The 20,627-nt window shown below is 61.9% G+C and overlaps 1 protein-coding gene and 2 long non-coding RNA genes across 6 annotated transcripts in view; all 3 read right to left on the bottom strand.

The window, feature by feature from the left end:
• The window catches only part of C3 (complement C3), a 32,178-nt gene that overhangs the window by 11,445 nt on the left and 106 nt on the right, over nt 1–20,627 (bottom strand). The window contains exons 2-24 of one of the 2 annotated variants that reach the window (XM_032094430.1): nt 17,968–18,160; nt 16,006–16,165; nt 15,324–15,394; nt 15,138–15,232; nt 14,972–15,054; nt 14,802–14,892; nt 14,287–14,389; nt 12,512–12,632; nt 11,702–11,817; nt 10,375–10,521; nt 8,900–9,112; nt 8,620–8,814; nt 7,914–8,075; nt 6,922–7,051; nt 6,173–6,244; nt 5,003–5,203; nt 4,245–4,410; nt 3,802–3,887; nt 2,672–2,811; nt 2,381–2,593; nt 1,028–1,094; nt 329–415; nt 30–233 (exon numbers count right to left, since the gene is read on the bottom strand). In XM_032094430.1, coding sequence (XP_031950321.1) covers nt 30–233; nt 329–415; nt 1,028–1,094; nt 2,381–2,593; nt 2,672–2,811; nt 3,802–3,887; nt 4,245–4,410; nt 5,003–5,203; nt 6,173–6,244; nt 6,922–7,051; nt 7,914–8,075; nt 8,620–8,814; nt 8,900–9,112; nt 10,375–10,521; nt 11,702–11,817; nt 12,512–12,632; nt 14,287–14,389; nt 14,802–14,892; nt 14,972–15,054; nt 15,138–15,232; nt 15,324–15,394; nt 16,006–16,165; nt 17,968–18,160 — 3,116 coding nt within the window. The remainder of the gene's footprint in view (nt 1–29; nt 234–328; nt 416–1,027; nt 1,095–2,380; nt 2,594–2,671; nt 2,812–3,801; nt 3,888–4,244; nt 4,411–5,002; nt 5,204–6,172; nt 6,245–6,921; nt 7,052–7,913; nt 8,076–8,619; nt 8,815–8,899; nt 9,113–10,374; nt 10,522–11,701; nt 11,818–12,511; nt 12,633–14,286; nt 14,390–14,801; nt 14,893–14,971; nt 15,055–15,137; nt 15,233–15,323; nt 15,395–16,005; nt 16,166–17,967; nt 18,161–20,627) is intronic. The other variant, XM_032094431.1, reaches the window with a different exon arrangement.
• LOC116437126 lies at nt 12,633–13,754 on the bottom strand. Its single transcript, XR_004237185.1, has 3 exons — nt 13,306–13,754; nt 12,784–13,019; nt 12,633–12,712 (listed from the first exon to the last, which is right to left on the bottom strand). It is a non-coding gene; the product is annotated as an uncharacterized LOC116437126 (long non-coding RNA).
• LOC116437115 lies at nt 18,167–19,619 on the bottom strand. Of its 3 annotated transcripts, none has more exons than XR_004237169.1 (5): nt 19,319–19,619; nt 18,996–19,250; nt 18,741–18,944; nt 18,520–18,672; nt 18,167–18,451 (listed from the first exon to the last, which is right to left on the bottom strand). It is a non-coding gene; the product is annotated as an uncharacterized LOC116437115 (long non-coding RNA). The 3 variants fall into 3 exon arrangements; XR_004237171.1 differs by having other exon boundaries at nt 18,167–18,349; XR_004237170.1 differs by lacking the exon at nt 18,741–18,944 and having other exon boundaries at nt 19,319–19,617.

Below are 20,627 nucleotides of genomic sequence, written 5' to 3'. Positions count from 1 at the left end.
CATTCCCACCATTTTGGGGCTGCTCCCACCTTTCCTGATCAGCTCGATGGCCCCGGCCCGGCGGTCGATGCCGAAGTTCTCCCACTGCATGGTGTTGTCCAGGTAGTGGACGGCGATGACCGTGGGCGTCAGGGCGATCATGTTCTGCTCCCCGCAGCCCGACGGGGTCACGATCAGGTGCTTCAGCTTGGCCCCGTCGATGGCCTTCTCCACGATGATGGACACGGGGTTGCCTGGGCCACAAGGGGACGTGTCACGCCCGGAGATGTCCCTCCCACCTGTCCCCTCTCCAGGTTGTCCCCACCTGTGTCCCCTCCCCGGCGCTCACCTTGGATGCTGACTTTGGTCTCTGACTCCGTGTTGGGGACGATGTCCGAGAGATCCGCGGCCTTCACTCGCTCCTCCTGCACCCCCTCTGTGCGACGGGGTGGACATGGGTGACCCCAAATCCTCCCCATGTCCCCCCCAGCGCTCAACCCTGAGGTGACCCAGCCCCGCCCCACACCAGGGTGTCCCTTGTCCCTCCAGACCTTCCAGGGTCACACCAGGATGTCCCTTCTCCCTTGAAATGCCCCAGCTCTGTGGTGGTGGGATGGGTCTTGGCCCCAAAGATGACCCAGACCCACAGTTGGACTTCCCTTGTCCCCAAAGATGTCCCAAACCCACAGTGGGCCTTCCCTGGTCCCTCAAGATGTTCCAAACCCACAGTGGGCCTTCCCTGGTCCCTCAAGATGTTCCAAACCCACAGTGGGCCTTCCCTGGTCCCTCAAGATGTCCCAAACCCACCGTGGAACTTCTCTGGTCCCCAGAGATGCCCCAGTGGGACCTCCCTGGTCCCTCAAGATGTCCCAGACCCAGTGGGGTGTCCCTTGTCCTCCAAGATGTCCCAAATTTGCCCTTGGGGGTACATCCTCCATCCCCTGAGATGCTCCAGCCCCACAGTGGGACCTCCCTTGTCCCTGAGGTGCCCCAGACCCCGACCCAGGCGAGTCCCCCCGTGGGGCCGAGCTCAGACGCGGTCACTCACTGACTCCCTTCTTCTGTGGGTCCAGCTCGATGATCTGCACCGTCTTCTCCAGCCGCATCCCCTCGGGCTGCCCAGGACAGAGTCCGGTGCTGAAGGTGGGGCTGGGTTTGGGGTCCTCCCCTTCCCAACCCCTCTGGACCGGCCGGGAAAGGCCTCCCAGTATAAACCAGCACCCCCAGCTCAGGTGGACACAGTGGGACACCCCCAGGAGGCCACACTTGGCCATCCTGAGGGGACAATCCTTCATCCCAGGATGAACCACAGAATCACAGAATCAACCAGGTTGGAAAAGACCTTTGAGATCATCGAGTCCAACCTGTGACCCATCACCACCTTGTCACCCTGACCATGGCACCGAGTACCATGTCCAGTCTTGAACACCTCCAGGGATGGGGACTCCACCACCTCCCTGGGCAGCCCCTTCCAACGTCCAACCACCCTTTCTGCGAAGAATCTCTTCCTAATGTCCAGCCTAAACCTCTCCTGGCACAGCTTAAGGCTGTGTCCTCTCGTCCTGTCGCTGGTCACCCACGACAAGAGACTGACCCCCACCTGGCTGCCCCCTCCTGCCAGGGAGTGGTGGACAGTGATGGGGTCACCCCTGAGCCTCCTCTTCTCCAGGATGAACAACCTTGGAGCACGTGTGCTCCAAACCCCTCGTCAGCCTTGTTGCCTTTCTCTGGATACTCTCCAGCCCCTCAATGTCCATCCTAAATTGGGGGCCCAGAACTGGACACAGCACTCGAGGTGCGGCCCAACCAGTGCTGAGTACAGGGGGACAATCCCTGCCCTGCTCCTGCTGGCCATTCCATTCCTGATCCAGGCCAGCTGCCATTGGCCTTCTTGGCCACCTGGGCTCCTGTCCAGCCTGCTGTCCATCAGTGCCCCCAGATCCCTCTCTGCCCGGCCGCTGTCCAGCCGCTCTGTCCCCAGCCTGTAGCCCTGCAGAGGTTGTTGTGGCCAAAGTGAAGGACCCGGCACTCGGACTTGTTGAACCTCCCATGGTTGGGTTTGTCCCTTGTCCCCAGCCTGTCCAGGTCCCTCTGCAGAGACCTCCTGCCCTCCAGCAGATCCACACTCGCTCCCAGCTCGGTGTCATCTGCAGATTTGCTGATGGTGGACTCAATCCCCCCATCCAGATCATCAATAAAGATATTAAATAAAGATATTAACTCAATAAAGACATTAAATAAAAACACTAAATCGATGAAGATATGAAGCAGGACTGGCCTTACACTGACCCCTTGGGGACACCACTGGTGACCAGAGGTGGCACCATTCCCCACCACACTGAAGAAGGACACAGGGACATCACCGTGCCGGGGACACCTCAGGGACACCACCATCACTCACCACGACTCTGAGCTTCTTCTTGACCCCGTCGCCCACGTACTGGTTGCGGACGGCCGCCTTGACCTCGATGTCCAGCAGGCCGAGCTTGAGGGGGATGATGACGAAGGACACGGTGCGCGAGGACTCGGCCTTCATGCGCAGCACCTGCTGGTAGCGCTGCTTGGCCGTGGAGGGGCTGCACAGGTCGGGGTTGTAGATCAGCTCCACGCGCACCTGGACGGGGACAGTGGGGGGGTCACACGTGTGGTCCGGGGAGGGTCACGGCGTCCCCAGAAAATGTCCCCAACTGACCGTGATGTCGTGCAGCCAGTAGTTGTAGAGGATGGCGCGGATCTCCACCTGCTCATTCCTCACCACCGAGTAGGGCAGGCGGAGGTCGATGAAGAAGTCCTTCATCACCGTGATCTCGTAGGGGTCGGCCACGCACAGCCCTGGGGTTAGGGATATGTGGGTTTGGGGCTGGGGGACACCTCGTGTCCCCAGAGGCCTTCAGAGGTCCATGGAAGCCCAGGGAGTCCTCACAAGGTTTAGGGGATCCATCAAGAACTGTGGGATCCGCTCAAGGTTTAGGGGATGCCTCAAGTCCCATGGAGTCCTCCCGAGGTTTAGAAGGTTCCTCAAGTCCCACAGAGTCTTCCTAAAGTTTAGGGGATCCCTCAAGTCCCATTGAGTCCTTCCAAGGTTTGGGAGATCCCTCAAGTCCCATGGGGTCCTCCCAAGATTTAGGGGATTCCTCAAGTCGCAAGGAGTTCTCCCAAGGTTTAGAAGATTCCTCAAGTCCCATCGAGTCCTTCCAAGGTTTAGGAGATTCCTTGAATCCCAAGGAGTTCTCTCAAGCTTTAGGGGATCCCTCAAGTCCCACTGAGTCCTCCCAAGTCCCATGGAGTTCTCCCAAGATTTAGAGGATCCCTCAAGTCCCATCAAGTCTTCCCAAAGTTTAGGAGATCCCTCAAGTCCTATGGGGTCCTCCCAAAGCTTAGAAGATCCTTTGAGTCCCAAGGAGTCTTCCCAAGATTTAGGGGATTCCTCAAGTCCCATTGAGTCCTCCCAAGGTTTCGGAGATCGCTTGAATCCCAAGGAATTCTCCCAACATTTAGGGGAACTCTCAATTCCCAAGGAATTCTCCCAATATTTAGGGGATCCCTTAAGTTGCATGGAATCCCCCCAAGATTTAGGGGACCCCTCAAGTCCTATGGGGTCCACCCAATGTTTAGAGGATCCCCCAAAACCCAAGGAGATCCCTCAAATCCCAAGCACAGCCACCAAACTTTGGGGCATCCCCACCTCAGATTTTGGAGATACCTCAAATCCCAACAAACCCCTCCAGGTTTTAGGGGACCCTTCAGGTCTCAGGGACCTCTGCCAAGGTTTGGGGGATTTCTTTGACCCCAGAAACTCCCTCGTCCTCCATGACCCCATACCCTTGGAAGGGGAGAGGCTGACGGCCAGGACCTCCCAGGTGGTGATGGAGTCCTTCAGGTACACGGGCAGCGTCTTGGCTGAGACCCTGGAGAGGACAGGAGTGACCAAGGGGGTCACGGCCCACCCCAGGCCAGGCTCAGGGGGTGTCACCATGGGACTTCCCTTGTCCCCAGAGATGTTCCAGACCCACTGTGGGACTTCCTTGGAACCCAAAGATGTCCCAGACCCCCAACCAGGACCAGAAGCTTGGAGATGACCCCTGAGTGGACCAAGGGGTCCTGAGGCAGCTCCAGGGGGTCAGCAGTGACCTTTGTCCAGATTTGGGGTGACCATAACTGGTCTCCAGAGATGCCCAAGCTGGTCAGGGAGGGGGTGACCATGCCCAGGCTGGGCTGTGGGGTGGGAAGGTTGTGGGACCAGGGGTCCGGGGGTCCAGGCTCACCCCAGCTCGTTGGGCGGCTCCGTCAGCTGCTCCACCTGCCACAGCCAACTCTCGGGGAAGAGGCTCCGCGAGACGATGTCGCTGTCCGACAAGAACGGACTGTCGTCCTCCTGGCCTGAGGGTGGTGACATCGGCCTTCTCGAGCGTGACCTCGGGCCTCCGACCCCTGAGCGGAGCCGGTATCACCCCAGCGCCACCCCAGCGCCATCCCATCACCACCCCTGGTCTTGCCCAAGCAAGGCCACCCAACCGCCACCCAAGCGTTGCCCAACGTTCATCCAAGGGTTGTCCAAGGACAGCACAAGGAACGCCCAAGGGTCACCTGACCTTCACCCAAAGAACACCCAAGGAATGCCTGAACTTCACCCAAAGAAGACCCAGGGAACACCCAAGGAACGACCAAGGAATGCCCAAGGAAAGACCAAGGAACGCCCAAGGAACATCTGACCTTCACCCAAGCTTTGCCCGAGGAAAATGCCTCAACTTCACCTGACCTTCACCAAGGAACACCCAAAACCCACCCGAGACCCTCCTAACCTCACCCAAGCTCCACCTGAGGAACATCCAAGGAATTCCTGAGGTTCACCTGACCTTCCCCCAAGCAAAGTCTAAGTCCAAGGAACACCCAAGGAACACCCAAGCTTCACCTGACCTTCACCAAGAAACACCCAAACCCCACCCAAGACCTTCCCAAGTTCCACCTGAGGTTGCCCCAACCTCCCCCAACCTTCTCCCACCCCCTATGGCCCAACACTTGCTTCTGGCCAGCCCGGTGCTGGGCAACTGCTTCTGCTGGTCCCGCTTGGCCTTGATGTATCTGCAGCAGTCGAGGAAGGCGCGGACGCAGGACTCGCCCTCCTGGATGTACTCGGTCCTCTGCTCGCAGCTGTGTCCCATCGGGTTGTCCCTCATCCCGTCCTCGCAGCACTTCCGCTCCAGCTTGTCCGAGTACTCAGCCGCTGCCGGACACACCAGGACAGGGCTGGGGCCGGCCCCAGTGGCACCGGCATGGGGACCTCGGGGGTTTGGGACACTCTGGTGGTGTTTGGGACAAGGGATGCTCTGGTGGCTCTTGGGGATGGGGGACATTCTGGTGGTCTTTGGGACGTGGGACACTTTGGTGGTCTTTGGGATATGGGACGCTCTGGTGGCCCTCAGGGACATGGGACACTGGTGGTTTTTGGGACATGGGACACACTGGTGGCCCTCAGGGACATGGGACACTGGTGGTTTTTGGGACATGGGACACTCTGGTGGCCCTCAGCGACATGGGACACTGGTGGTTTTTGGGACATGGGACACTCTGGTGGCCCTCAGGGACATGGGACACTGGTGGTTTTTGGGACATGGGACACTCTGGTGGCCCTCAGGGACATGGGACACTGGTGGTTTTTGGGACATGGGACACGCTGGTGGCCCTCAGGGACATGGGACACTGATGGTTTTTGGGACATGGGACACTCTGGTGGCTCTCAGGGACATGGGACACTCTGGGGGCTCTCAGGGACATAGGAAATGCTGGTGGCCTCTGGGACATTGGCATTGACCGGGACATGGGACACTCTGGTGGCCCTCAGGGACATGGGACACTCTGGTGGCCTTTGGGACATGGGACATTGGTATTGACCGGGACATGGGACACTCTGGTGGCCCTCGGGGATGTGGGACACTCTGGTGGCCTTCAGGGACATGGGACACTCTGGTGGCCTTTGGGATATGGGACATTGGTATGGACTGGACATGGGACACTGTTGTTCCTCAGGGACATGGGACACTCTGGTGGCCTTTGGGACCCAGGGGATGCTGTGGTGCCACCAGGGACAAGGGACACCTTGGCACCCTCAGGGACAAGGGACACAGGACACCGCAGTGGGACATGGGACACCCGCAGTGTTCCTGGGGACAAGGGACACCCCAGTGCCACCTACCCTTGCTGCCCTTGTACTCGGCGAGTGCCAGCGAGCGGCGCTTGCGTTTGGCAGGCTGAGGACACTGGACCTCTGGGGACAGAGGGGACACAGCGACCCAGGTGTCACATCCCAAAGTTCAAGGTCACTTCCCCATCCCTGAGGTGTCACCTCCTTGAGGTGTCACCTCCCCCATCCCTGAGGTGTCACATTTTCCAGTCCTTGAAATGTCACATCCTTGAGGTGTCACCTATCCCATCCCGTGCCACCTCCCCTATCCCTGAAGTGTCACCTCCCCTGTCCCCAAGATGTCACCTTCCCCGTCCCCAAGGTGCCACATCCCTGAGATGTCACATCCTTGAAGTGTCACCTCTTCCTTCCCTGAGTGCCACCTCCTCCATGCCCTAAATGTCACCTCCCCCACTCCTGAGGCGCAACATCCCTGAGATGTCACCTCCTCCATCCCCGAAATGTCACCTCTCCCATCCCTGAGATGTCACCTCCTCCATCCCTGTGATGTCACCTCTCCCATCCTCTGAAATGTCACCTCTTCCATCCCCGAAATGTCACCTCTCCCATCCCCGAGATGTCACCTCCTCCATCCCCGAGATGTCACCTCTCCCATCCTCGAGGTGCCACCTCCTCCATCCCTGAAATGTCACCTCCTCCATCCCCAAAATGTCACCTCTCCCATCCCTGAGATGTCACCTCCTCCATCCCTGAAGTGCCACCACCCCCTGTCCCCGAGATGCCACCACAGCCAGTCCTACCTGACCGCTGGGGGGTGGTGACCTTGACGCTGGTGGCCAGGCTCAGGCCAGCATCCGAGAAGACCCCGACGTTGTCCCTGCCACTGCCCGGGGTGCAGCCGATGTCACTTCTCTCCACCGTGTCCCAAACCTGCACCCACAGGGGACAGCTGTGACAGCCACTGCCACCACCCGGGGGTGACAGGACAGTTCCGACAGCCACTGCCACCACCCAGGGATGATGGGGACATCTGTGACGGCCACTGCCACCATCCAGGGATGGTGGGGACAGGGACAGCCATGACAGCCACTGCCACCACCTGGGGATGGCAGGGATGGGGACAACCGGGGTGGCCACTGCCACTGTCAAGGAACGCTGGGGACAACTGTGATGGCCATGGCCACCACCTGGGGATGGTGGGGATGGGGACAGGTGTGATGGCCACCACTTGGGGACACGGGAGATGAGGACATCAGTGACAGCCATGGCCAGCACCCAGGGATGATGGGGACAGCCATGATGGCCACTGCCACCACCCAGGGATGACAGGGACAGCCATGATGGTCACCACCCCTTGGGGACAGTGGGGACAGGGCCACCTACCCATGTCTGGGTGAGTCGGTTCTTCTTGCTGAGGGCAAGGACCCCCTTGTCCACGGCCACCAGCCAGGGACAGAGGGGACAGGGACAGCCGTGATGGCCGTGGCCACCACTTGGGGACAGCGGGGACAGGGACAGCTGTGATGGCCACCACCAGGGGATAGCAGGGACGAGGACAGCCATGATGACCACTCCCCATTGGGGACAGCAGGGAGAGGACACCCGTGATGGCCACCACCAGGGGACAGAGACAACTGTGATGGCCACCATCCAAGGATGCTGGGATAGCCATGACGGCCATGGCCACCTCCTGAGGACAGTGGGCATAGGCACAACCGTGATGACCACCACCCAAGGATGGTGAGGACAGTCATGACCACCCCTTGAGGACAGCGGGGACAGGGCCACCCACCCTGGTCTGGGTGAGCTTGTTCTTCTTGCTGAGGACGAAGACCCCTTTGTCCACGGCCACCAGCCCCACATAGGCCTTGTGGTCCCCCTCGATGCGCAGCCTCATCGGTGTCCCCGGCTCGTGGATGCGGTTGTCACCTTCTGTCGCCCCCTTCACCACCAGCTGCCACAGACATGGGGGGTGACGTCCCCAGGATGTCCCCAAAAGCCACCTTTGTCCCCCCCCCCCACTGCAGGGGGGACCCTAAGTCTGGCCCTTCAGGGGTGGTTGGTGGCCGTGGGTTTGGGGTCTGGGTCACCACTGGGCCACCAGGGCCACCTGGGCAACCCAGGAGATGTCCAAGCTCTTCATGGAGTGTCCCAAACCACCCAAGTGACACCAAATCCCCACCAGGGGCCACCCAAGGCCCTCAATGTCCCCGCAAAAGCCCCCCCGGTCCCTTAATGTCCTCCAAACTCTTCCAAAGGTCCCTCAAGGACCTCCTAAGCCTCTCAATATCCCCCCAAATCTCTCAAGGGCCCCCCAAGCCCCTCAAGGACCCCCAAGCCCTTCCAAAGGCCCCCAAATCCCTCAAGGGCCCCCCAAACCTTTCTGAGGCCTCCCAGACCCCTGAAGGGTCACCTCAATGACCACCCCAGCCACCACCAAGGCCCATCCAACGCCCCCATGACCCCTTGACCCCCCCAGGCCAGCAGGGGACTCTCACAGTGCCCATGCAGGTGTCCTTGACGTCCACCCAGACGGAGTCGGCCACAATCTCGCCGGGCAGGACGTAGTAATAGGCCACGATGCGGAAGGAGGGGATAAGTTCGGCCGTCACCGGCAGGGTCATGGTCACCAGGCTCTGGCCGGCCTCGTGCCGCTGCCGGCCAGCGCGGAGGATGCGGCCCTTGCTCATGATCTGCAAGAAACACAATGAGCCTGGTGGCCACCTGGACGTCCAGCTGGTCAAGCTCGGGGACCACCGGCCAGCCACGGGCACCCACCAGGTAGGTGAAGAATGGGACAGAGTTGCGGACGTTGTTGTTGCTGGTCTTGAGGTGGAAGTTCACGGCCAGGTTGTCCCCGGGCTGCAGCTCGGTGGCAGGCACTGCCAGGTGCAAGAAGTTGCCCGAGCCGGCCTGGCTACGATAGGCCTCGGCCGTCATCTGCCGCGAAGCCTGGCGCTCCGGGGGCAGCCCCGCCTGGGCTGTCCGCACCTGTGACGGGGACACGGTGGCACTCGGTCAGCGGGGAGGGGCGTGGGCCTGGGCGGGGTCAGCGTGGAGGGCTTGGCCACCATGGGGGTTCCATAGAGCTCTTGGCCTCCACAGCGGTCTTGGCCACCATAGAGGCCTTGGCCATCATGGAGGTGGATTGATCATCATGGAGGTCTTGGCCATCATGGAGGTCTTGGCCACCATAGAGGCCTTGGCCACCATAGAGGCCTTGGCCATCATGGAGGTGAATTGGTCATCATGGAGGTCTTGGCCATCAAAGAGGTGTTGGCCAGCATGGAGGTGTGTTTGCCATCTTGGAGGTCTTGGCCACCACAGAGATCTTAGCAACCTCAGAGGTCTTGGCCACCATGAAGGGTTTGGCCACTGTAAAGGTTGTGGCCACTGAATAGGTCTTGGCCACTGAAGAGGTCTTGGCCATCACAGAAGTTTTGGCCACCATAGAGGTCTTGACCCCCACAGAGGTCTTGGCCACCCATAAAGGTCTTGGCCACCCACAAAGGTCTTGACAACTGTGGAGGTCTTGTCTGTCACGGCCTCCCTGCCCCTTCCTGGTGTCCCGGTCCTTGCTGACCATCTCCATGGTCAAACTGACCATCCTCTACCTTGGATGTCTTGGCCACTCAACCACCATGGTCGCCCCAACCTTGGCTCTTGGCCATCATCAATGCTTTGGCCTCCTTCCCCCTGGCCCTGGCCATCCCAGTTCCTGGTCACTGCTGACCCTGGCCACAGGCCACCATGGACAAGTGACCATGGTGGACACCTCCACCAGTCTCTTTGACTTCTGGTCCTTGGTCACTCTCATGTCTTGGTCAACTCTATTATGTTGGTCATCATGGTCACCTTGACCTTGGACATCCTTGTCCTTGGCTAATGGTGACCAGGACAGCCCCAGTCCTTGGTCACTCTTGTGTCTTGGTCAACCAATTGTGTTGGCCACCATGGTCACCCTGACCTTGGACATCCTCATCCTTGGTCACTCTGGACATCTTCACCACCACAGTCACCTCAACCACGGGATGACGTTGTCCATCCTGGTTTTTGGCCAATGATGAGTGACCAGGATGACCCTTGGCTACCATGGATGTCCAGCCCATCCTGGCCCCTCAATCCTGTTGTCCTGGCCCTTGATGACCACAACCATGCGTCACCCCAGACATCTCAGCCACCGCAACCCCCAGGTCACTTCCCCACCCCCTTGGCCACCCCAGCTCCGGTGTCACCCCGGTGTCCCCACTCACCGTGATGGGGACGCTTTCCTTGTTGGCCGGCATGTTGAGGACCAGCCTGGCTGTGCCATCGCGCTGGGTGGACACCTGGCCCTGGAAGCCATCGGCCTGGACGGTGACACGCGGGGCTGGGGACTCGTCAGGGTTGGAGACATAGACCTGGAGGGGACACCGGGGGACATGGGGACATTACGTGGGGACGTGGAGGGAGGGAAGGGCACTGGGAAGGGGCACTGGGAAGGGGCACTGGGAAAGGGTGGTGGCACTGGGCAGGGGCACTGGTAAGTGGCACCGGCACTGGGAAGGGGCACTGGGAAAGGGTGGTGGCACTGGGAAGGGACACTGGCACTGGGAAGGGACACTGGGAAGGGACACTGGGAAGGGACACTGGGAAGGCGTGGTGATACCTAGAAGGGACACTGGGAAGGGACGCTGGGAAAGGACACTGGCACTGGGAAGGGACACCAGGAAGGGATACTGGGAAAGGGTGGTGATACCAAGAAGGGACACTGGGAAGTGACACTGGCACTGGGAAGGGACACTGAGAAGGGACACTGGGAAGTGACACTGGCACTGGGAAGGGACACTGGGAAAGGGCACTGGAAAAGGGACACTGGGAAGGGACACTGGCACTGGGAAGGGGTGGTGGCACTGGGAAGGGGCACTGGGAAAGGCCACTGGGAAGGGGTGGTGGCACTGGGAAGGGACACCAGGAAGGGACACTGGAAAGGGGTTGTGATACCAAGAAGGGACACTGGGAATTGACACTGGTAGTGGGAAAGGACACTAGGAAGGGGTGGTGGCACTGGGAAGGGACACTGGCACTGGGAAGGGATACCAGGAAGGGACACTGGGAAGGGGCACTGGGAAGGGGTGGTGGCACTGGGAAGGAACACTGGGAAAGGGACACTGGGAAGGGGTGGTGGCACTGGGAAGGGACACTGGAAAGGGGTTGTGATACCAAGAAGGGACACTGGGAATTGACACTGGCACTGGGAAGGGACACTGGGAAAGGACACTGGGAAAGGGTGGTGGCACTGGGAAGGAACCCTGGGAAAGGGACACTGGGAAAGGGTGGTGGCACTGGGAAGGGACACTGGGAAGGGACACTGGGAAGGGACGCTGGCACCAGGAAAGGGCCATTCCAGTGACACAGGGACAGTCCACGTTCCCCAGCCCCTCTCAGGTGACACAGGGACATCACCCAGGGACTGACTTTGGTCCCCAAATCTCCTCCACCTCCAGCCCCAGTTGTGCCCTGTCCCCATCCCAAGCCAGGACACCCCAAGGGCCCTGTGCCATCACCCTGGGCCACCACTGTCCCCAAGATGTCACCAACCGTCAGGTCAAAGGGCATTCCTGGCTTGAAGTACTTGGGCGTGTGGGTGAAGTGGATGTTGTAGGGTGATGTCACGATCTGGATGCCGCTGCGATGGGCCTCCACCATGTCACTGCCTGTGGGGACACCGCAGTGGCCGCGTCACCGGGGGCCAGGGCTCCTTGTCCCCCACCCCAAATGTCCCCCCATCCTTGCCGTCCTTGTCCCCCTAGTGCCCTTTGTCCCCCATGTCGCCCCTCCACCATGCTGGGCCTTCACCATGTCACCTCCTGTGGGGACAATGGCAGTGGCTGTGGCACCCAGGCCCACCCTGTCCCCTGTCCCAGATGTCCCCCCATCCTCATTGTCCCTGTCCCCCATGTCCTTCTGGGCCACCATGCTGGGCCTCCACCATGTCACAACCTGTGGGGACACTGCAGTGACCAGAGCTCCCTGTCCCCTGCCCAGGGACAACCCATGGGTGGCCTCAGATGTCCCACCATCCTTGCTGTCTCCAACCCCACACGTCCCCAGACCCACGTCACTGATGTCCCCTCTTTGTTCCCCCACTGTCCCTGTCCTCCCAAGTTCCTCATGTCCCCCATGTCCCCCTGGGCCTCCACCATGTCACTGCCTGTGGGGACACCGTCGTGGCCATGTCACCTGGGGCCAGGGCTCCCTGTCCCCCATCCCAGATGTGCCCCAATCCTTGCTGTCCCCACCCCCACACACCTCCAGACCCACGCCACTGCTGTCCCCACTTTGTCACCCTGTCCCGCCAGTCCCCCATGTCCCCCCACTGTCCCTGTCCCCCCGTGTCCCCGCGCAGACCTGACTCGGTGATGACAGTGACGGTGACGTAGAGGGAGTGTCCCACGAGCTCCTGGGGGTTGGGGAAACGCTCGCGCAGGTGGGCCATGGACAGCACGGCCTCGGCATCACCATCCTGGACCTGGGGACAGGGGGACAGGGATTGGGACAGGCATGGGGACAGCAGGGGGACAGCACGGCCTCGGTGTCACCGTCCTGGACCTGGGGACAGGGTTGGGACAGGCATGGGGACAGCAGGGGGACAGCACGGCCTCGGCATCACCGTCCTGGACCTGGGGACAGGGGGACAGGGTTGGGACAGGGATTGGGACAGCCGGGGGACAGCATGGCCTTGGTGTCACCATTCTGGACCTGGGGACAGGGACAGGGTTGGGACAGGGATGGGGACAGCAGGGGGACAGCACAGCTTCGGTGTCACCGTCCTGGACCTGGGGACAGGGGGACAGGGATTGGGACAGGGATTGGGACAGCAGGGGGACAGCACGGCCTCGGTGTCACCGTCCTGGACCTGGGGACAGGGATTGGGACAGGCACGGGGACAGCAGGGGGACAGCACGGCCTTGGTGTCACCATCCTGGACCTGGGGACAGGGTTGGGACAGGCATGGGGACAGCAGGGGGACAGCACAGCCTCGGCATCACCGTCCTGGACCTGGGGACAGGGATTGGGACAGGCATGGGGACAGCATGGGGACAGCACGGCCTCGGTGTCACCATCCTGGACCTGGGGACAGGGTTGGGACAGGCATGGGGACAGCAGGGGGACAGCACGGCCTCGGCATCACCGTCCTGGACCTGGGGACAGGGGGACAGGGATGGGGACAGGCATAGGGACAGCAAGGGGACAGCAAGGGGACAGCACGGCCTCGGTGTCACCGTCCTGGACCTGGGGACAGGGTTGGGACAGGGTTGGGACAGGCATGGGGACAGCAGGGGGACAGCACGGCCTCGGCATCACCGTCCTGGACCTGGGGACAGGGGGACAGGGTTGGGACAGGCATGGGGACAGCAGGGGGACAGCACGGCCTCGGTGTCACCGTCCTGGACCTGGGGACAGGGGGACAGGGTTGGGACAGGCATAGGGACAGCAAGGGGACAGCACGGCCTCGGTGTCACCGTCCTGGACCTGGGGACAGGGTTGGGACAGGGATGGGGACAGCAGGGGGACAGCACGGACTCGGTGTCACCATCCTGGACTTGGGGGCAGGGTTGGGACAGCAGGGGGACAGCAGGGGGACAGCACGGCCTTGGCATCACCGTCCTGGACCTGGGGACAGGGATTGGGACAGGGATGGGGACAGCAGGGGGACAGCACGGCTTCGGTGTCACCGTCCTGGACCTGGGGACAGGGACAGGGTTGGGACAGGCATGGGGACAGCAGGGGGACAGCACGGCCTTGGTGTCACCGTCCTGGACCTGAGGACAGGGTTGGGACAGGGATGGCCACAGCAGGGGGACAGCAGGGGGACAGCACGGCCTCAGTGTCTCCATCCTGCACCTGTGGCCACGAGGGACAGGGTTGGGACAGGGATGAGAATGGGGACAAGGGTGGGGACAGGCGATGGCCGAGCTCAGGGAGGGACAGGAATGGGACAGGGCATGGAAGTGGGGACAGAGGATGGGGACAGGAGAGCTCAGCCTGTGACAGGGACGGGGACAGGGAAAAGGACACTGATGGGGACAAGGTTGGGGACAGGGACAATAGGAGGCTCACCAGGACAGGGACGGGGACAGTGGCAGGGTTGGGGACAGGGCAGGGGACAGTGCCAGGCTCACCGCCACGCGCCGCAGGGACTGGGGGATGCTCTTCCTCTCGTCGTCCACCATGACCCCGAAGAGGACAAAGGCCGTCCCCTCCACGCGCTTCCCATACAGGTACCTGGGGACAGCACCGTGTGACCGTGTGACCGTGCCACCATGTCCCCAGCACCTCCCTGTACTGCCACCCCTGTCCCCACACCACGCTGTCACCCCATTGTCCCATGTCCCCATCCTACTAATCCTTGTCATCCCATCCCTGCCACTGCCACCACCAACGTCACTGCGTCCCTGCGTCCCCACTGCCAACCTCGGCCCCACACTGAGCTGTCACCCCATTGTCCCATGTCCCCATCCTGCCATCCCGTGTCCCACACCATCCCATCATGTCCCACCACCTCCACCACGTCACTCTGTGTCCCCCTCACCCGCCACCCTGTCCCTGTGGACAGCAGCAGAGCAGAGCTGTCCCCTGTCCCCCCCACCCCATCCCCACATGGGTGTGACCCCAGAGGGGACGGTCTTGGGGTCACCTGGCCAGGATGGACACCCGGAAATCCTGCTGGCGGTCGATGTACAGGAACTTCTCCTCGGGCTCCAGGGACACCTCAAAGCTCGGCAGCACTGCAGGGATGACATCGGTGACACCGGCGCCCCTTGGGGACAGTCCCCAGGGTCCCCCCTGCCCCCACCCTGCACCCACCGTATTCCTTGACCTCGAATTGGGTGCTGAAAACCTGATCTGGAGAATCCTCAAATTTGGCCGAAATCGTCCACATGCCCAGGCTGGAAGAGAGGACAGTGAGGGGACAGTGAGGGGACAGCGCCAGGGGTGTCCCCGGGCCACCGCGGAGGGAGGTGACACCCACCTGACGACCTCAGGAAGGTTGTGGTTGAGGGACATGATCCCGGTTTTCATCGGGGAAGACACCGGGACTTGTTTGATGATGACGTTGTCGGGCGTCTGAGGGGACACGCGGAGGGTGGGGACGATGGCACAGGTGGCACCGTGTTACCCCCCCTGCATCACCCCTGGGTCACCCACGCGCACCCACCTTGACCTCCACGATGACCGTCTTGGCCACCGGCTTCATGAGGTGGTCCACGGTGAAGAGGCGGCAGAGGACTGGGAGGGGACAAAAGGGACAAGGTGAGAGGGGATGAGGACAGGGTGGGGACACGGGGGACTGGGAAGGGACACAGGGGACAAGGTGGGGACACCCAGCATTGGGACGCGACACAGGGGGACAAGGTGAATGGGGACCATGAGGGGACACAGAGGACAGGGAGGGGACATGGGGGACAAAGTGACCACAAGGATGGGGATATCCAGCACTGGGAGTGGACATGGGGGACTGGGAGGGGACACAAGGGACAAGGTGAGAGGGGACAAGGGGAGAGGGGACAGTGAGGGGACACTCGGCAATGGGAGGGGACACGGAGGACAAGGTGGGTGGCGACAGGATGGGGACAGTGGGTCCCCCTGGGGACATCATGGGGACGTCCCCAAATGGGTGCTGGGGTCCTGGTGACACCGGCACTCCAAGGTGTCCCCAACCCCCTGCAATGTCCTCACCCCCTGAAGTGTCCCCAGCCCCCTCCGAGGTGTGACAGGGAGATGTCCCCAGCCCCCCACAGTGTCCCCAGCCCCCTCTGAGGTGTGACAGGGAGATGTCCCCAGCCCCCCACAGTGTCCCCATCCTCCCGAGGTGTCCTCAGGTGTCCCCTGTGGCTCACCGGTGGCCCCGGGGGTGTAGATGGGTTTGTCGGTCTGCACGAAGATGTGGCCGCTCTGCAGGGACACCAGCAGCACCTTGTCCAGTGTCACCGTGCCCACCCGCGCTGTCACCGTCACAAACTGCTTCCCCTGCGCCTGCGGCAGCGCCTTGGCCGACACCTGCGGGGACAGGGGACGTTGGGGACATTCACGGGGACTGGGGACACTGGGGACACCTGCGGGGACAGGGGATGTTGGGGACATCCACGGGGACTGGGGACACTGGGGACACCTGCGGGGACAGGGGATGTTGGGGACATTCACGGGGACTGGGGACACTGGGGACACCTGCGGGGACAGGGGACGTTGGTGATACCCATGGGGACAGGGAACACCAGGTCCACACCACAAGGACAGGGGACATTGGGTGACACCCATGCCACAAGGACAGGACAGGGGACACCAGGTGACATCTGTGCCACAGGGACAGGAGACACTGGGTGGCAGCAGCACCACAGGGACAGGGGACACCAGGTGACAGCTGTGCCCAGGGCTGAGGACGCTGGGGACAGTCCCGAAGGACTCCAGGGTCACCATCCCCAAGGACACCCAGGGCCACTGTCCACAAAGATCCAGAGGCGACCATCCCCCTGGACACCAGGTCTGACCATCCCCAAGGAGCCCAGGAGTGACCACCCCTCTTGACATGGTGTAACTGTCCCCAAGGAGCCCAGGAGTGACCACCCCTCTTGACATGGTGTGACTGCCCCCATGGACCCAGGGGGTGATCACCACCCTCAAAATGGTGTGACCACCTCCAAGGACCCCAGGAGTGACCACCCCCCTTGATGTGGTGTGACCGTCCCCATGGATCCCAGGAGTGACCACCCCTATGGACCCCAGGAGTGACCATCCCAAGGACCGCAGGGGTGACCACCCCCCTTGACGTGGTGTGACCGACCCCACAGACCCAGGGGGTGACTACCCCCAAGGACCCCAGGAGTGACCACCCCTCTTAACGTGGTGTGACCGTCCCCATGGACCTCAGGGGTGACCATCCCCAAGACCCCCAGGGGTGACCACCTCCCAAGGACCCCAGGGGTGACCATCTCCCTTGACACGATGTGATCGTCCCCATGGACCCCAGGAGTGACCATCCCCAAGAACCCCAGGGGTGACCACCCTCCTTGACATGGTGTGACCATCCCCATGGACCCCAGCAGTGACCATCCCCCCATGGACCCCAGGAGTGACCACCCCTATGGACCCCAGGAGTGACCACCCCCAAGGACCCCAGGAGTGACCATCCCCCTTGACATGATGTGATCATCCCCATGGACCCCAGGAGTGGCCATCCCCAAGGCCCCCAGGAGTGACCATCCCCAAGAACCCCAGGGGTCACCACCCTCCTTGACATGGTGTGACCATCCCCATGGACCCAGGGGGTGACTACCCCCAAGGACCCCAGGAGTGACCACCCCTCTTGACGTGGTGTGACCACCCCCAAGGACTCCAAGAGTGACCACCCCATGGACCCCAGGGGTGACCACCCCCAAGGACCGCAGGAGTGACCACCCTCCTTGACATCGTGTGACCATCCCCATGGACCCCAGGAGTGACCATCCCCAAGGACTGCAGGAGTGACCACCCCCCTTGACATGGTGTGACCCCAGGGGTGACCATCGCCAGGGACCCCAGGAGTGACCACCCCTATGGACTCCAGGAATGACCATCCCCAAGGACCCCAGGAGTGACCATCCCCCTTGACATGGTGTGACCATCCCCATGGACCCCAGGAGTGACCAGACCCATGGACCACAGGAGTGACCATCCCCCCATGTCCCCCACCCCCTGGACATTCTCCACCCCAGGTTCAGGGTTCAGGCCCAGTTTCCCCTCCCGGGCAGTGACCACTGGGACAATGACCCGGGGCAGTGACCGCGGGGTGGTGGCAGTGACCCGGCGGGGTGGGGACACCGTACCTTGATGGTGGCAGTGGCCATCATGCCCTCGGCCGGGCTCAGGGGCACCCGGACCTGGAACAGGACCTGGCGCTTCTGAGGGAAGTCCTGGACCATGAGCGAGGCCTCGGTGGCCGTGGTCAGTCCGGGGGCCTCCAGCACCACGCGCTCGTCCGTCTCCAGCCGCAGCACGGCTGGGGTCACCATTGTCACCCTGGGGACACCGCGGGGCTGTCGCGGGGCTCTGGGGGTGTCACAGCACCCAGAAACCCCAAAATCTGTCCCCACAGCACCCTCGGGACCTCACAGCACCCAGAAACCCCAGAATCTGTCCCCACAGCGCCCTGGGGACTTCACACTGCCCTGAAGACCCCAAAATCTGTCCCCACAGCACCCTGGGGACCTCACAAAGCCCTGGGAACCCCAAAATCTGCCCCTACAGCACCCTGGGGACCTCACAAAGCCCTGGGAACCCCAAAATCTGTCCCCACAGCACCCTCGGGACCTCACAAAGCCCTGGGGTGTCAAAGGACCCAGAAACTCCAAAATCTGTCCTCACAGCACCCTGGGGACCTCACAAAGTCCTGTGGACCCCAAAATCTGTCCCCACAGCACCCTGGGGACCTCACAAAGCCCTGGGAACCCTAAAATCTGCCCCCACAGCACCCTGGGGACCTCACAAAGCCCTGGGAACCCCAAAATCTGTCCCCACAGCACCCTCGGGACCTCACAAAGCCCTGGGGTGTCAAAGGACCCAGAAACTCCAAAATCTGTCCTCACAGCACCCTGGGGACCTCACAAAGTCCTGTGGACCCCAAAATCTGTCCCCACAGCACCCTGGGGACCTCACAAAGCCCTGGGAACCCTAAAATCTGCCCCCACAGCACCCTGGGGACCTCACAAAGCCCTGGGAACCCCAAAATCTGTCCCCACAGCACCCTCGGGACCTCACAAAGCCCTGGGAACCCTAAAATCTGCCCCCACAGCGCCCTGGGGACCTCACAAAGCCCTGGGAACCCCAAAATCTGTCCCTACAGCACCTTGAGGACCTCACAAAGCCCTGGGAACCCCAAAATCTGTCCTCACAGCACCCTGGGGACCTCACAAAGCCCTGGGAACCCCAAAATCTGTCCCCACAGCACCCTGGGGACCTCACAAAGTCCTGGGGACCCCAAAATCTGTCCCCATAGCGCCCTGGGGACCTCACAAAGCCCTGGGAACCCCAAAATCTGTCCCCACAGCACCCTGGGGTCCTCACAAAGCCCTGGGAACCCCAAAATCTGTCCCCACAGTGCCCTGGGGACCTCACAAAGCCCTGGGGTGTCAAAGGACCCAGAAACTCCAAAATCTGCCCCTACAGCACCCTGGGGACCTCACAAAGCCCTGGGAACCCCAAAATCTGTCCCCACAGCACCCTGGGGACCTCACAAAGCCCTGGGAACCCCAAAATCTGTCCCCACAGCACCCTGGGGACCTCACAAAGCCCTGGGGTGTCACAGGACCCAGAAACGCCAAAATCTGTCCCTATATCACCTTGGGGACCTCACAGGATCCAGAAACCCCAAAATCTGTCCCCACAATGCCCTGGGGACCTTGTGGGACCCCATGAACACCCCCAGTCTGCCCCATGGGCCTGAAACAACCTCAAATCCCCCATTACACCCCAAATCCCCCATTACACCCCAGAACCCACCCTGGGGGGGGTGGGGGGGGCCTGGACAGGGGGGTCCCATTTGTGGTTGGGGGTCCCTGGTGGGTTTTGGGGGGGTCCTGGATATGGGGGATCCGGGCTGGGGTGGGGGGGGGGGGTCCCATGCGGGGTTGGGGGGGTTTTGGGGGGGGAAATCCTGAGGTTGGGTGGTCCCAAAAAAGAGGATTTGATGGGGGAACCCCAGGGGAGATCCCGGGGGGGGGGTTAAAAGAGGGGGTCCCATGGGGATGGGGGATGGGGGGGGGGTCCCATGGGTGGGGAGATCCCATTTTGGGGCAGATCCCGAGGTTTGGGGATTCCATGGGGGTGCCGTGGGAACGCGGGGGGGGGGTCCCAGTAAAGGGGCCCAAGGGGGAACCCCAAGGGAGATCCCAAGGGCAGGGGGGGGATTAAAAGAGGGGGTCCCATGGGTGGGGGGGGGTCCCAAAAAAGGGGATTCCATGGGGGTCCCACGGGCACAGGGGGGGCCCTGGGGGTCCCAATGAGGGGGGTCCAAGGGGTGCAGGGGAATCCCAGGGTTTGGGGGGGGTTAAAAGAGGAAGTCCCATGGGTGGGGGGGGTCCCAAAAAAGGGGATTCCATGGGGGTCCCATGGGGAACACGGGGGGGGGGCCCAATAAGGGGGCCCAAGGGGGAATCCCAGGGGAGATCCCAAGGTGTGGGGGTCCCATGGGTGGGGGGGGGGGATTCCATGGGGGTCCCATGGGAGCAGGGTGGGGTTCATGGGGGTCCCAATAAGGGGGTCCACGGAGTGCAGGGGAATCCCAGGGTGAGGGGTCCCAAGGTGGGGGAGGGGGGAGATCCCATTTTGGGGCAGAGCCCGGATTTTGGGGATCCCAAAAAAGGGGATTCGATGGGGGTGCTGATGAGGGGGGGGATGCGAGAGGTGCAGAGGAATCCCAGGGTATTGGGGGGGGGGGGGGGTTAAAAGAGGGGGTTCCATGGGTGGGGGGTGGTCCCAAATCGCTCAC

This window comes from Corvus moneduloides, chromosome 32 (assembly GCF_009650955.1).
Source record: "Corvus moneduloides isolate bCorMon1 chromosome 32, bCorMon1.pri, whole genome shotgun sequence".
NCBI classification, from domain to species: domain Eukaryota; kingdom Metazoa; phylum Chordata; class Aves; order Passeriformes; family Corvidae; genus Corvus; species Corvus moneduloides.
The sequence above is the reverse complement of the archived record's forward strand: the minus strand, read 5'-3'. Positions and strand labels throughout refer to the sequence as shown.